Source organism: Accipiter gentilis, chromosome 24, assembly GCF_929443795.1.
Source record: "Accipiter gentilis chromosome 24, bAccGen1.1, whole genome shotgun sequence".
Taxonomy (NCBI): domain Eukaryota; kingdom Metazoa; phylum Chordata; class Aves; order Accipitriformes; family Accipitridae; genus Astur; species Astur gentilis.
Genome location: NC_064903.1, coordinates 6,962,878 through 6,978,591, shown reverse-complemented (window position 1 = coordinate 6,978,591; position 15,714 = coordinate 6,962,878). Strand labels below are relative to the sequence as shown.

At 37.9% G+C, this 15,714-nt stretch overlaps 1 protein-coding gene across 5 annotated transcripts in view; it reads left to right on the top strand.

Annotated features, from left to right (window-relative positions):
- Positions 1-15,714, top strand: part of STAG2 (stromal antigen 2) — an 80,965-nt gene that overhangs the window by 27,597 nt on the left and 37,654 nt on the right. For all 5 annotated transcript variants that reach the window (XM_049827295.1, XM_049827296.1, XM_049827293.1 and 2 more), the window contains exons 2-4: positions 10,823-10,967; positions 12,417-12,495; positions 13,662-13,823. In XM_049827295.1, the coding sequence (XP_049683252.1) occupies positions 10,924-10,967; positions 12,417-12,495; positions 13,662-13,823 (285 nt within the window). In that variant the 5' untranslated portion in view covers positions 10,823-10,923. The remainder of the gene's footprint in view (positions 1-10,822; positions 10,968-12,416; positions 12,496-13,661; positions 13,824-15,714) is intronic.

Sequence of the window (15,714 nt, the reverse complement as noted above, 5' to 3'; positions counted from 1 at the left end):
AGCTTCAAGTTTCTTGCGATTCCAAGAGTACGGGGCAATTCTCTGGATTCAGCCTAACTGATGCTATATGGTACACCCCATTCCAGAATGCCGCTCTCTTGGAGTGGGGGAAGGAGGAGGAATCATAGCACATGTAGCTTGTTTAAGAGACATCTGGCACTACTGCTCCTTTTTTTTTCCTTTCCTTTTTTTTCTTCTTCTTTTAAAAAGAAAATACAGGGAAAAGAGGATGAAAGTAACTACCTCAACAGCTTCTACTGTGTTGCTGAGCTAATAAGTGTAATAGTTGTAGTTTAAAAAATATTTTCTATGTATTGAACATTGCTAAAGTAAAATATTTACTATGAATTATGATACTTGCATAATATGACCAGTAGATTTTCAACAAAATATAAATTTAGCTGTAGGCTATAACTGCCTCTTGAAGGAGGAGGTAGCTACTAGCTGTATTTACATGATGAATTTACTCAAGAACAAATATGTAAGAGTAAAGCTTTTTGATATTTTTTTCTTTTTTGGTTTAAATGAAGAAACCTAAAGTTTAATTTTGGTTGATATAACAAGCTGTACATTGCATATTTTAGATCAGTGTGGAATGGATGCTCCTGTATCCCTGTGGTGCCTAATGCACAGTATTTGAGAGACATATAAAGGAAGATAATTTCAAAAGGACAAGTCTCACTAACCTTTGCTTCAGAATATTTTATACACATCAAGAGTTTCTCAGTATTTGTCAGCTTACTTAGTAAAATGAGTTTGGTCTCTAAAAAAACCAGGTTTTGATACTTTTTCTTCATGTTGGCCTTCATAAAACAGGCATAGTATGTTATAGCTCTCCCAGTTGGCATAATTTGTTACCTGCCACAAGTAAGCAATTACAGAATTGAAAGAACTTATTGATTTGATTAATGCTAGTATTTTTGCAATGTTCTTAGGACGTATACAAGTGGCCACACTGGTTTCCTCTGGATGTTTAATGAATGTCCCTAGCGAACTCTAGGTCTCCATACATGAGGCTTCAGCACCAGTCATCTCTTCCCACAAAATTCTTTTAAGATGGCTCTGTTTTAGGATGAATAAAGAAAGATTTTTAGTCTTGGTGATTATATGTATTTTTTTCATCTGATAATTCATTAATGGATTATTAGCATTCTGCATTCTGGATATATTCAGTTCTCTAAATTATGTGGGGGAAGGCCGTGCACATCACAACTGCTGTTTCATATAAAATTAGTATTCAGTGCTGCAAATCTCCAAACAAACCAATTGGGATTTTAGCCCAAATGTTATGAGAGAGAACAAGAACAAAATGTTGGGTATTAAAAATCTTTTAAGTTACGACTGAGGATGTATGTATGGAGCACAGATGTTCTGAGGTTGGCAGAATTGCAGAGATAACTTTTTAATGAAAGATAACGTTCTTGTCTCTATTTCTTCTGTTTCAGAGGTGAAGCCAACTTTTGCATAGATGAGTAGTTGCTTGAATTTTATTTTGTAAGGATGATTATTTAGATTGATTGTTGAAAGAGCTATAATCCACTTACGAAAAGCTTAGGTTTTAGCTGTCACACTGCTTGGTTTGGATGCTGCACAATATTCATTCCTTTTTTCTTAAATATTCCTTTTCCTTTCTGATGGCATAGATTTTCATTTGAGCCAGGGAAGGATGGACGACTGCTCTTGACTGGTTACACAAACACCAAGGTAATGGCAGTTTTTGGAGCTTCACTGTAAATAAATAGTTTTATACTGCTGTTGTGAGACAGTAGTCATCCGACTGAGAGGGTGACAGGAGAGCACACTGCACTGGGGTGCAGAGCAGCTGCTTTCCTGCAGGTGGCCCATAAGGAATCCGAGGAAGTGGTGCCCTTTCTGTAGTCCAGGCCTGTTAAAAAAAAAGCTGGGCTGGTGTGGTGGAAGAAGGCAGGATGGAATATGGGGCATGAAGCATTCTTACACACCAATGCACCCCTCCTCCCCCCTTTTTTTTTAATGAATTCTTTGAAAGATCCAGTTAAGACTAATGCCGTTTGACTTGTACTTAGATTCTTTTCTGTTTGTTTCTGTGCCGGACTTAGTCTCTTTAGTTATTGTCCGGAAGCAGTTTAGCCATTTTTATGTAATGTGAAGCTTCAGCTACTAAACTCTGGTGGACCTCAGCTGACAAAACACAGAACTGAGCTGGTTCTCCTTTTCTCGTCTTAGAAGGCTTGGGGTCACAGTGCAGAGAAGTGCAGTGGGCTCTTCAAAGGACTATCCAAAGTGTGCTATGACCTGGGCTGATGTGAGCTGACTCTGGGAGATGTGCTTGAGAGATTTAACTTTCCACTCTTCAGTAGTTTTATTTTGTGGGGTTTTCCCTTATTTCAGTCACCTAATATTGACTGTATCTTATAGTAGGAGCTGATGCTGTTGCAGTATGTGCTGTGTAGTCCCCCCTCCAGAATTTATAGTCAAATGCAGTTGTTCTTTAGAAATGCCCAAACAGAGTTTTGGGCACAAAGCCCTAGTGAACTGGTCTTTCAAAGGGGAAAATCTATATGGTAGGATGGGAAGCTAGGGCTCCTATAAAGCCAGGCAGCTTGCAGGCTCACATTGATCAGTGGAAGAACAAAAAATAGAACTTGCCAGATGGGATACCTTGTCGGTTGGAAAACCCTGCCTCTACCGTGTGTACTGAAGTAACTCGTCGCTGTTGGCTGCACATTTGAACAATGCTAATTCTGTTCTAGGCTTTTACTGCGTAGCTGGTTAACTGCTTGCTGTGGACAGTGTGTGTGCATCTTCATCCCTAGCTTTCACAAGAGCCAGAATTTTGAGGGGATGTGTAAAGGACTACATTTTTGAAAAATCAGTGTGTAAAGGGGCATATTGATACATTCTGTAGTTTAGTTTCGAAATTTAGGGCATTTAGGCAGCTGGGAGGTGCGCTTGCCTTGTATCATAAATGAACTAGTATTCCTCTTTTGGCTTGTTTAAGTAGGCATATGTAGCTTTTTTTTTCTTTTTTTTTTCTCCCCCCCCCCCCTTAAATCTTGGTTGTCATCCGACTTGGCTTTTATTCTTCCTAGGAGCCTCATTTTCCATGCAGTCAGACTGCAACATCTGGAAGCCATCTCTTCTTTGGCAGGGAAAGATGTGACAGACACAATGAGGTGTAACTTCTACTTTGTTATCTTACCTTTGCCTTTTTTTAAGACATCCAAAACCAGACTGTTTTAAAGATGTATGGGAATTTCAGGTGCGTTTTAGCAAAGCTGAGGAATACTGTTGAGCAGAATCATTAGAGAATAATATAGGTACTTTTCCCTTTAATAAGGGGCATAGTTGCATTTATTATACAGTTGATTAATTTTTCAGTATTTTTAATGCTTATTTCAAGTGTTTTAAACCCACATTATACTGCACAGTGTAAATTACTACATACCAATATAAAAACCTCATAAAATGATTCAAACCATAACAATGTGTTTCTATTTCAAAATAGCATTTAACTTATTGCATTAAAGATATTGATGTTATTAATGGTACTTTAATGAGTAATCCTATGACTGTGAAGCACTGTAGCAAGCTCTTTTCCTTCTATAATAGTTGTTCCACGTATTTATTTACTAAAAACAGCAGAAGTCCAAAAAATACTAATACTGAGAGTGGGACTATTTGATGGTGAAGTTGAGGTTGGCAGAGTTATTAGGGTGGTACAGAGGTTCTTGTATGTTATTCACATTTCAGATCTCTAAACTTGGGGTAAAGTGTCAGCCTTCACTTTAGGTTTTAGCTCGACTTTTTTTGTTGTGTATGCCTTTTAAATCTTTCTTTTTCTGTGTTGTGTCCGTGTCCGTCCTCCCGTCCCCCCGTCCCCAAGCCTGTTTAAGCTTTTCCTTTCACAGTATTAAACTGTGAAAACAAATTTTGCTTTATGTTTACCGATGTGTGCATTACCTCTGGGGACCTATGTTTTCCATGCTTGGCTGTTCCTGGCTGGTTGTCTTCTCAGGTTCTGGTGGTCACTATCAGCTGTTAGCTGGGCTTCTCATTGGAAGGCCAGTAAGAAGCAAATGGTTATGTAGGTATATGCGCAGTCTGCTGTGTAGTGAAAATGTAGGAAACGTGTGTGAAGGAGTAAGGAGAAGGCTTTGAGAAGGAGACAGCTGAGACTGGGCAGGTGCCTGATGAATTCACAGGTAGAACATTCTGCCTCCCTGTGATGTGGGGGTCACAGGTGAGGTGCTAACCTGCAGGGCTGCCTCTTCCTATGGCAGGTAGGTGGGTGAAGGAGTGAGAGCCCAGCAGTGGATCTGTGCCTTGCTGCCTGCTTTGCCCCACTGGAGCCACAGAACAGCGGACTGTTGGTTGTGGCCCCTCCCAGGGGAAGGGTAGGAATATTAGGGATAGCTATGCAAGGGCTCCAGTTTGCCACTTTGATGTAACTGGTCCTGTGCTGCAGCAGAGCTCTGCCCCTGCGCGTAATGCGCTGACATTGGCAAAGCTCATCATTTGCTTTGCTGTGAAGGGGTAGAGTTCAGCTGCTTCGGATGCTGCATCTAGTGACTTGTGTGGCTGCAGGAGGAGTTGATTCAGTTGGCTGATCCAATGGAGAGCTAATCGTGGGGGGGAGGAAATGGTTTTGTTTTCATAATTTGCTCGCTGCTGGTTTATTTGAGTGCTAGAAGGGAGCAGAAACTTTCCTGTGTGTTTGGGGAATGAGAAGGAAGACTGCTGCTCTCAGTAGCAGCCCACAGCATCAGAAAAGCTTGTTCTGAGATGGCTCTTTCCCACTTAATCAGCAGACTTGTTCCATGAACTAAAGAGCAAATACTATAAAAACGGAATAGAGACAAGGCCAGGGAATAAAAATGGTAGTGTGACGGCATAATATCAACAGTCACAGTAAGATTGCTTTTTCATTTTTTGAAAGATGAAGAGGAAGGGAGATGTGTGGACAGAAATGATGTGGAGGGGGTGTAAGAGCTGGAAGTTTAGAAAAAAATAAATTGTGAAGAAAGAGACTGAAAAGATAAGACCTGTATAAATTAGGTCATTTGGGTTCTTTGTTGGAGTGTTAACTGTTCAGTGACTTTGGCTCCATGGACTTATTGTGTACACAGACCATGTCTCTGTTGGCGAGCATGGAAGAATGTAGATTGATGATGTCTAGTTCAGGTCTTCTGGTAAAGGAATTGTAAGACTCATTTATTAAGCAAATGGCACAAAAATAACCACACATCTAAAGGTATTAATTGCATTATTGTTCAGTTTAGTCTTGATTATATTATCATAATATGATCAAAACTGCTGATACAGTTATAACTAAATCATATTAAAGTACAGTTGTTACAGAATGCTACTTGCAGTATGTTTTCTGTATTTTACTCAAATTACAGAATTGTTCTAAAGCTTGTTGGCAGCTGAAATATTAGGTTGTGTAATATTAGCAGAAATAATGCGTAGAAATAAAACACTCTTTCAGGGCTGCAGGGAATGTCATGCAGTTGTTCAAAATCTCGCTTAAAAATCCATGTATGAAGATGCATGCAAAAGTAAAATATGAAGAAGCATGCTTATTTGGGAAAAAAGCCCAAACAATCAAACCCTGTTTTATAAAACAAAAGTTTAGACATATCCTAGTCTCTCAGAAAAGGAGTGAGGGGCATAATGTAGTTGATAACAGCTTTCTCTTCTAAAATAGTTAAGGGAAAATACTGGACGTACTTCTGGTCCTTTATTTAAATTTGATCTGACTAGCATTTTAACTTGCTACTGTGTAATTGGTTCTGAAGCATCAGCATCTCTCATTCATGGACAGATAAATAATTCAGGGATGAACTTTAGCCACACACTTCAACATCACAATTTTAGAAGTTCTTATTTACTGACTTAAGAAAGTGAGGTCCTTGATTTTACAGGTGATTAACAGAATTACAGGGAAAAATCAATACATCTCTGAACAGCCATCCCATATTTCCAAAATCTTTTGTCCTGGCTACATAGCCATTTTTAAACTTTGCATCTCTGCCTTCCCAGAAAAACGATAGCAGCTTTACTGATTTGCCTTATAAAACTTCCAGACAATAGACACCAAGGGGGAAAAAAAGTGCATGTGTACAGAACCCACCCCAAACCACAACCCACCTACCTGAAACATGTTGCTGTGAGCTTGTTAAGTAATAACTATAGTTACTGCATTTACACAAGAGTATGAAACATAAGCTTCTGGGACAGAATTTGTGATTCTTTATATTTTGTGTGCATGTATATAGATGCATATTCTTTTAACAAAGGCTGCTTGCTGTATTATATTAAAGTTTGTTTAGTCTGTTTGTGCATGTAGTAGAAATTGTGAGAGGACAGGTAGCACTCAGCAGCTGCTGATCGCATATGTGTTATTGTGTGAATTGTACTGGTGAATTTTGCCAACTTCTGTCAGACCTCAACATTTGGCCGGTCTATTTGAGTTAATCACAACCATACATAAATTAATTATTCATGTATTAGGAGAAAATAACCTTTTAAAATTTAAATGTTTTTCAGTGAAGACACATTTGAGTTCTTACAGTGTTTCATGCTTAGCTCTTGCTTTTATCAGTCAAATTATTTTAAATAGAAACTCCTCTTACATTTAGAGTTGGCAGCATTATGTATGATTAGTGTTCCTGGAGTACTTCCAGTGGTTTTTTAGTTCATTAGCGTTTTGTTAGCAGAATTCTAAATGGCAAGGTACAATGAGGGGATGCATTATTTCTGCTATTAAAATGTATTTTGAAATTCTTCTGCTTGCTTTTGAAAACCAAATACTGAGACGAGTTGTACTACAGCAGCTGTATGCATTTCTATCTTTGGAGGAGTCATTGACTCAAACATGTATATGCATTTATTTCAGAAAAGATGCAGGAATCTTCTGATGTCTTTACGTAATCTAAATATAAATCTAAAGGAAATGTACTACAATATTATTGCAGTTTTAGCAATCTATTATAAAGTTTATTGCACAGAAATAACTAGGTCAACCTCTGGCTGACCTGTCTTTTGGATTTTCTTCAGTTAGCTTTAGGCTAGAGCTCCACCTTGTGATCTTTCAGCAGGATACATTTTATAGTTCATAATTTAATTATGATTTCACAAAGTTGAGTGACTTCAGAAAGTTTTCACAGACTTGAGAGATTTCAGTATCTGTTTGGGAAAATTAAAGTAGGAATTCTGTGAACTTGCAAAAAAGAAACTGAAGAAGAGCTGCTTTTTATGATGCACTTCAGTTTAGATTTAACTTATTAAAATAATCTGCTTATTAGAGCACATTTAATAGGTAATGTAGACTTTCACTGTTTGACATGTCACTTTCCTTTTTTCAGACTGCACTGTGATGAACTTGGTATATTCTAAAAGGTTTGATAGGATGCTTATATGGACCATTTTCCTTTCTCATTGCCTTCCCAAACTGGGTGCTTTGAATGAGTCATCAAGTATGTGCTTGAAGAAGACATGGCTGGCAGTAGTCTTGAATTTCCAGAAGGCATTTACTGAGATGAAAGATAGTGGGGAATGACCAATGCCAGTCTTTTCCAAGAGAACCTCAAACAAAATTGTGAAGTGATAAATTCAAAGCAAAGAACGTGCCTCTTAGTAGTATGGAGTTTGGCTGTGGGAGTTCTTGTGTGGAATACCATCACTGCTGAATATTGAGTTAAAGTAATTGGAAATATTAATGGAAAACATATTGGTAAGGGGTTATAAAATATAGGGATAACCTCTCCGGCTGAAAAAAAATCCGAGTTATTTCTGGATGCTGGGAAGGTATTCAGGGGAAACAACACTAGTAAGAACAAAGCAAATGGGTTCTTCCCTGGGCAGCTTCTGTGGGCCACTGCCAGAGAGGGCATGCTGGGCTAGGTTGTCCCTGCTGGTTGAGAATCAAAAGTCCGTGTCGTATTCTGGATGTATGTAAATCTTCTAAAATTATCCTCTACTGGGACAAACGCAAGGGGTTTTTTGGTCATTGCTGGAGTTTGAGCTTGACGCTGGAGAACCCTTACAGTCTTACCTCATACAGTCTTGCAAGGCATTCAACTGTAGCTACTGTTTGCCATAATACAGTATATAGTTGCACTCATGAAGGCCAAGTTTCTTCTTTCAAGAGAAACAATTCTTGAAACGTAAATCTTGCTAGATGCTGAAGCTTTAAGCTATTAAGAACTTGATATTTGTTTCCCATTTTATGAGGTGATTCTGACCAAACAGTGCCATGTTTTCTTTCAGGTGTTGTTGTTTGTACTCAGATAAATGGTTCTTACAAGAAGTTCAAGTTGGTATAAACTGTAGCCAATTAGTTTTGTCAGGTGATTTGACTTGTTTGATGTAGAGAACACATACTTCAATCATTTACCCATCCTTTTTTGTAGTTTTGTTACTAAATTTTTTTTAAACATATTTCTATGATTGTAAGAAACTTTATTGAGAATTTTTGCAAAATCTGATAAGAATACATTTGCTTTTCATAAAGGGAGCTGAAAATGTGAACAAGCAGTTAACTTGCTTTAGTTCTCAGTACTTTCAAATTTTATGGATAGGTAATTTTTAATATGGTAAACAGGTAGTATTAATGAGCAGTAATACAAAATTTGCATGTAAGCATCCTGATTGTCACTTTAGTAGATATGTTGCTTCTCAACATTGAAAAATGTAAATTAGAAAAAGTCAAGTAACAACATATTGATAGACAGGTTGAACTTGAAACTGAGCAGTGTGGTTTCTGAAGTTTGCATCTTTGCTTTGCACTGGGACTGAATCACAAGCATGCCCCAAAAAGGACTGGTGTGGCTGGATCTCTCCCTCTTCCCCACCCCCCCAGTTTCTTTTTCTACCTCCCTGCCTCCTTACTGAGGTACATCTATGAGTCGGTGCACTAAAGTGTACTGAGGTATTTTTCCATGTTCAAGTTGCTGACAGGAATCAGAGCAAATATTAAAAAAAATATATATATAATCCAAAGTGTAGAGTGTTTTGGTACATCACCAACTGAGCATATAGTTTTACAGACCACCTGGATTGTATGATAGGTCCTTGCCACCAAAGAAGGGAGTTTTACTCTTCCCTCCCCTGCTCATCGCTACAGTCTTGTGTTTCCCATGCATTGGCTCCAGATACCTGCTGTTGAACCAGTTTAACCTGATAATCCAGGGGGAAAAAAATTCTTGAGGTGTATTTTGCCCATTTTATTGGGGAATTGAATCGGCTGATAGTGAATGGCAGAGACTACAAAGACAAATGGCTGGGGGGGGGGGGGGGGGATGTTACCCAGCCTGTGAATGATTGATTGTTTGCCAAAGAGAGTGTATAAATGGAGCAGGAAAGGATGAAACACACCAGTCATGTGCCTGTGTGGTTTTGGAGGAGGGAGGAATGGGGTGACAAAGGTTGCTGCCATTCTGCAGCAGCAATGTTTTTGAAGCTTTATCTTCTTCTTGTGCTGTGTTCTGGATGGAACATGCTTTAGTAGTTGCAGACTATCTTGAGATTCACCAGCCTATCTCAAACCTCCTCTCTTTTTGCCGTTATTTCTTTCCACTCTGGTTCTGTGCTTTTATGTAATTGTGTGAAATGTGAAGAAAGAGAACATAGTAAGTTCAGGGTTTATGGTTTTACTGAGCTCTGTAAATTCTGGAAGCTACAGTGGCCCCTAGCATTCAGAATAAGCACTTGCAGGGGAAAAAAAAAATAAAAATACGGCCTCTATCTACATGCTCAATTGAAATGCAGTCTCTGAAGCATAGCTACCAGACATTAAGCAACATGTGCTTAGCATGCCAAAATCAAATCTTTGCTTCAAATACCCAGTGACTCCAGCAAGCTGTGGAGTCAGCAGGCTTTGACTCTGAAGGTTTTTGTCCTTGCTATTGTATCTTTAAAATACCTGAACATCGTGCTTTCTTAAGTTAACTGTATAAAAGTTAGTGTGAGGCAGATAATTGATATAGAAAACTTTAGCCTGCATGGTTAAATCTTACATTTGAAGTATCCAGTGAGTTCCCGTTGTCCCCCCTCAACATAATAAAACTAGATAAATTTTAAAAAATATGAATAGGTGGCAATATTATAATTAAGTCAAAAAGCAAGTATTTCACAATCTCAACATTTTCTTGATAAAATGCTATGTGGTTTCTGATGTTTTTTCTTTGTAACATGTGCATAGTATTAATCTTCCTTGATATTCTTAGTCTTGTCAAATGCTTTAAATGTTAAAACTGTTGTAAGCCTGGCTTATCAACTCCGGAGGACAGGGAGTTGTGAAAGAGCTGGTTATAAGAACTTGTTATAAGAGCTTATCTTTATGGAAAATGTCATGGAAGTTTACAAATTGGAGATACAAAGTTGGTATATATGTCTTTAAATGTACACATGCTGTGCTTTAACATAAAATGTGGTTTTGTTTTGGTTAATCAGAAATATCCTAGTGTTGGTAAGTCTGGGCTCTGCAGTGCATGGTGTTACAGTTCAAACTTAAATCTAGTATAGATTTAGAAATAAAAGCTATTACTTGCAAGGTGTTAATGAAAACCATTCCAGTTTGCTCATCCTGTTCAGAAAATTGGGGGGGTTTTTCCCAAATGTTTCTGTATTTTATTTTACTGTGATGCTTTTAACATTTGTAGAGGTACTTTGTAGAAAGATCGTGGGAGGAGTCAAAATTATAAAATCTCTAAACAGGAAAAAGCTTGGTTGGAAACAGAGGGTGTTGTGATCTAGATTTTCTGTGTTTCCAACTTTTTTTACCCCTTTGTATGCGGAAAAATTTTCACTATGGTTTTTTTCTTTTTTTTTATTGTAGAAGTTGTCCACTACAAAGGAAGAAAGAAAAGTAAGCTTGTACTTCAGACTGGTTTTTGAATATCTTTCTAATACAGTGGTGTTCCAGAAGATGATAAAGAAATGATAGCAGCTCCAGAAATACCAACTGATTTTACTCTCCTTCAGTAAGTGTTTTTAAGAATTTGTAGTTGCCTTTTAAAATGTACTGGCTCTTTTTAGTGTTAATACATGTGGCTGGTTTTCTTTTGGAAACAAGGGAACAAAATGAGGGAATAGGGTTTTAGATTTTTTCCTATTGAAATGTTGATAAAGCATTGTTTGAATTCTTTCTTGAGTATTCAGCAGTAATTAAAATAAGTATTTCAGAAGTGCTTAATTATTTTAAATCAGTTTTTAAACTTTGCTAGTAGGAAGCCATTGTGACAGACATTTTCGTTTATGCAATGTACTACTTGGGATTTTGTCTTCCCAAATGAAATGTATGAATAAGAAACTTTGATTAGGAATAAAAAAAAAAAAAGTTTCCTTCATTAAAGCCTCTTTACACAGAGAGTGGAAGCAGTTGAGGTATTTGCCCTTAATAACTGGGGCGAGTTGCCTAATATTTAAAATACGTAATGCCAAGTGCTTTAGTTTAAAGCCAAAGTCTTAGCTTCCCTCAGGCATCAGTTCCTTGGTGTTTTTTGACATCATTTTATTAGCTCTCTAGTCTTCCTACAATTTCTAAGAAACAGACATTTGAATTTCCAAGATTGAAGATCAGGTATAGATTACATTTTGGACAGAGAAATAAAGTGATTATTTTAAGCACACTAGAAGAATCCAGTTCCTCATCTTTTAATTGTCAAGAAATTGGCATGGATACATTTCAACAGACTGCTAAATGGATTAAATTGGTATAAAATCTAAAAAGGTATAAAGATGCGTTTTGTATCAGTGAGGTTGGTGATGTCATGTTCCCCCCCCATAATGTTGGCAATAAAGGATTTGTATATCGATGCAGCATATTTTAACCATGTAGGATACTAAACAAATGAGAAAGTGTGTATATTGTTTAACATCTTTTTACGTTTATAAGCCTAAACAGAACTACAGGTTATCTTTTTGATGGAGAAACCTCACCTAAACTTTCAACAGAAGCACATACCTCTTTACTACCTACTTAGTTTCTAATAGGATGAAGGGATCTGCTGAGACACTTTGCTTGTGAGGGAAGGTGGTGGGGTTTTTTGCTGTTGGGATTTTTCCTCTTTTGTTTAAGTATTTGCGGCGGATATTTATAGTGCTCTTTGCTTTTTTGAGATGGTGTAATGTTTGGCTCGTGCCAAAAGGAAGATTCCCAACCTGTTGCTATTTTCTACCCCCCTTCACATCTTTTAACCTGACTGTATGGCTTTCTTCACAGGTAAATTGTTTGGAGGAGGCAGGGTAGGGTGTGAGTGTGAGGATATGCTCTGATCTGTTCCTCAGCAGTAGACTTAAACAGAAGCAGAAAGCAGTTTCACTGTTAGAATTGTCTTACTGGACCCTGAGAGCATAATGTCACTTTATGTAGTGTATTTAAGAATGTTTCTGATGAAATGTGTAAATGGTTTGTCTTTTTATCCTTGCAGGGAGTCTGAAACACACTTCTCTTCCGATACAGACTTTGAGGATATTGAAGGAAAAAACCAAAAACAAGGCAAAGGAAAAGTATGTTCAGTTTATAGGGATACTGCAGCACTTCTGTTGTTAGGAATTGAAGAGTTCAGCACTTGCTTTGAAGCTGAATGAGCTAAAGAGTATTTTCTGAAAATGCGAGTGTTCTGTGAAGAGTTCATATTTGTATCTACATTGAAATGCTTCATCTTGAGTATTTGCATGATATTTCCTTAGTGCTATGATGGCATAAGGGAGGTGGGGGAGAAAAAGATTAGCTTTGATTTGATTAGTCTCTCTGCATGTGTTCCATCCTATACTTAAATTTGGTGCTAATACAGTCTCTTTTGGTTGGTGTCATTAATTCTGGCGCTCTCTTAATTTGAAAAGTGAACAGAAACCAATAATGAAATGAAAAGGTTTTTTTTAATAGGCTGCAGACAGGAGGTTGCACTACTGGAGTGGGGAGGTCTAAACCCAGTAAATAGCCATTCTCTCCCCTCATCGGACCCATGTCCTCCCCATCTGGGTGGCTCCTGCCCTCTCACTGGCTTGACACCCACCACATGCGTCTCCTTCACTGCTGTGGCGCAGGCAGGCTGCTGCACGGCGGCTGGCCTGGGCTGTGACTGCCTTGCCGGGCACCCCATGTACCTGTACTGGTACAGAGTGCCTGGTCACTAAGAGGTGGTGAGAAATAATTTTATACAGCAGTCATTTCTGTTTCAAGTTTTTTTCTTTCTTCTTTCTGTAAGTCATACTTGATTTGGGGAATCAAAACCAGAGACACCTGTCTGCTCTTCCTCACCCTCACTTGCTAATGTGTGATCAAATTAAAAAACAAAAGGTTAATGAATTGCAGAGGAGACTTTGTGATGTGTGTTAAGGGAATTACTGTAGCTGTTTTAAATAAAATCTGTGTAATCTGTTTTACAATTTAACATGAGAAAAATCTTTGTGTCATACACTGTCACTAATTGAATTTTTAGTGGCTAGAAGTTTTTAGATGAGGGAAGGAGGAAGTGGAACCTGTAGAATTCTTGCAGGTCTTTGTATTAGTCAGGATCAGCTATTATTCTTAACTTTGGATTTTAAATCGTTCCTGAAGACAGAAAGCCTTGTGTATAGTTGTCATGGTAAGAATAGTGATTTGGGTTGGTTTTTTTTAAATTACTACATAACAGACAGTTAAAACTTCTTATGTGTGTTTGTGATTGCAGACCTGTAAAAAAGGAAAAAAGGGACCAGCAGAGAAGGGGAAAAGTGGAAACGGAGGAGGGAAACCTGGTGGTCCGAATCGGATGAATGGACATCACCAACAGAATGGTGTGGAAAACATGATGCTGTTTGAGGTAGTTAAAATGGGCAAGAGTGCTATGCAGGTAAGACTTGGGATATCTATGCCTTGGATGAATATGCAATTTAAATACGACAATTTTTCTGTACATATGATTTAATAAAATGACACCTAAAGTAGATTTTTTTTCCTTCAATTTGTCCCTTTTGGTTCCAGATTAAGATTTTTTTTAAAAAAGTGGTTTTGCACTGTTAAGGTTTGAATTTGAACAAACTGATTTTTCATTTCTAAATGTCAGGCATGAATAATCACATATATAATGAAGAAATTCAAGCTATGATTCAAAATAGGTTTTCAGTATCCTGAGTGATACATGACTTTACAGCCACACAAAAAGGACTTTAACTAAGTACAAATGTGGTTTATGCCTGTAGTTGTCATAGAATTTAATAGGAAATCTGTAGTTTGTAGATTCCCCCCCCCCCCCCCCCCCCCCCCCGAGCTTAGATTATCGGGGGGGGGGGGGGGGGGGAAGGCTTCTCTTCTCTTGCCCAAAGTAAAATCACTAGCTGCAACTCAAGGGCTACTCTTTTAAATTTTCCTTAAGTTGACTTGACTAATGTATCTTGCAACACACTAATGGCTGGAATTAGGGTCAGGAAATTTTAATCTGTTAGAAGTCTCTGCGTTGGGTACTGTCTCCACTGCATTTACTAGCAGGACTGAAGTCAGTATTAAGATATTTAGCACACTTTTTTTAATTTCCTTAAATTGAGTTAAATCAGTAAAGCGTTTGCTTGACTGTGTGAATCTTCCAGTGGACAGAGGGTTAAAGTGTAAGCCTGTCAGCCATGAAGCCTTCCTGCTGACTCACTCATGTGACTCCTCAGCAGCCTGGAAGAAACACTATCTTTGGCACTGAAAATCTAGAGTATACAGTTTGTGTGATACACATGCAGGAAGCTGGGTCTATATGCAGTCCCCTCAAGATTTGCAGCCTACTGTGTTAGAGCTGGGAACCTTGAAGCCTGAATTCCTTGGCAGAAATATAGTTCAGATGTGTAAAAAAGAACGGACTACTTCGATGTCTTTGCACAGAGAAATTCTGATACTTGCATCATTTTGTTGTTTGTTTTGTTCTGCCGTATTTCAAAGTGGGTGGAAAAACTATACTTTTCTAACTGTTGCTCTGTGTGCTGCATTTTCAGCCAATTAACAGCGGTTGTATCTTCATCATGTGTTAAAATGATGGACAGTCAAAATCTTTTGCTTTCCAAGAGCAAAATGGACCTTTGCCAGGCCTGATTATTCTGTTGAATTGGGGAATTGATACTTGGGTAATAGTTAATCTTAAGTCAATATATTTTGTCAAAATTACGGAAGAAAAAAATTCTCAAAGTATTTCTAAAGTCCACTTCAGCACTCAATGTAAAAAGTTTTTTCTGTGGTCCTCAGCTCTTGCTTACCTGCGAAGAATTTGATAATAATTTTTATTTTATTTTAATTTTATTTTTAAAATCTGTTCCATACCTTCGTCTGAGTTAGTGTCTGTTCTCTGGCAAAAACAGGTGGTTCATCCACTGAGACAAAATGTTTCAAGAAACTACTGTTTTGCTGGAGGTTCTTTAAAATAAATAAGTTCTGAAAACAAGGCTGCCTAACTGAAATACTTGTCCTGTTCCTAGCATTATGCAGTTCTTGCACAGTGACCTTCTTTATAAGCCTAATTTAAGGTGTTTCTTAGATTATTAATGCCCTCCCCACAGACCAATCAAATCAGTACTAGTTTGTAGGTTCTGCTCCTACTGGGAAGACTAAGTTTCACTTTGAGTTTTTTCATTCTTTTTGTCTTGTTGACGAAAGTTGTGTATCATACTATAAACAGTCATAAATTTAGGGAAGAGGGATTTAGCTGTATCTCTGTTTAAAAATTTTTCCTGCATGGCAATATGTTTTATTTGTCCTCACACCGTTAA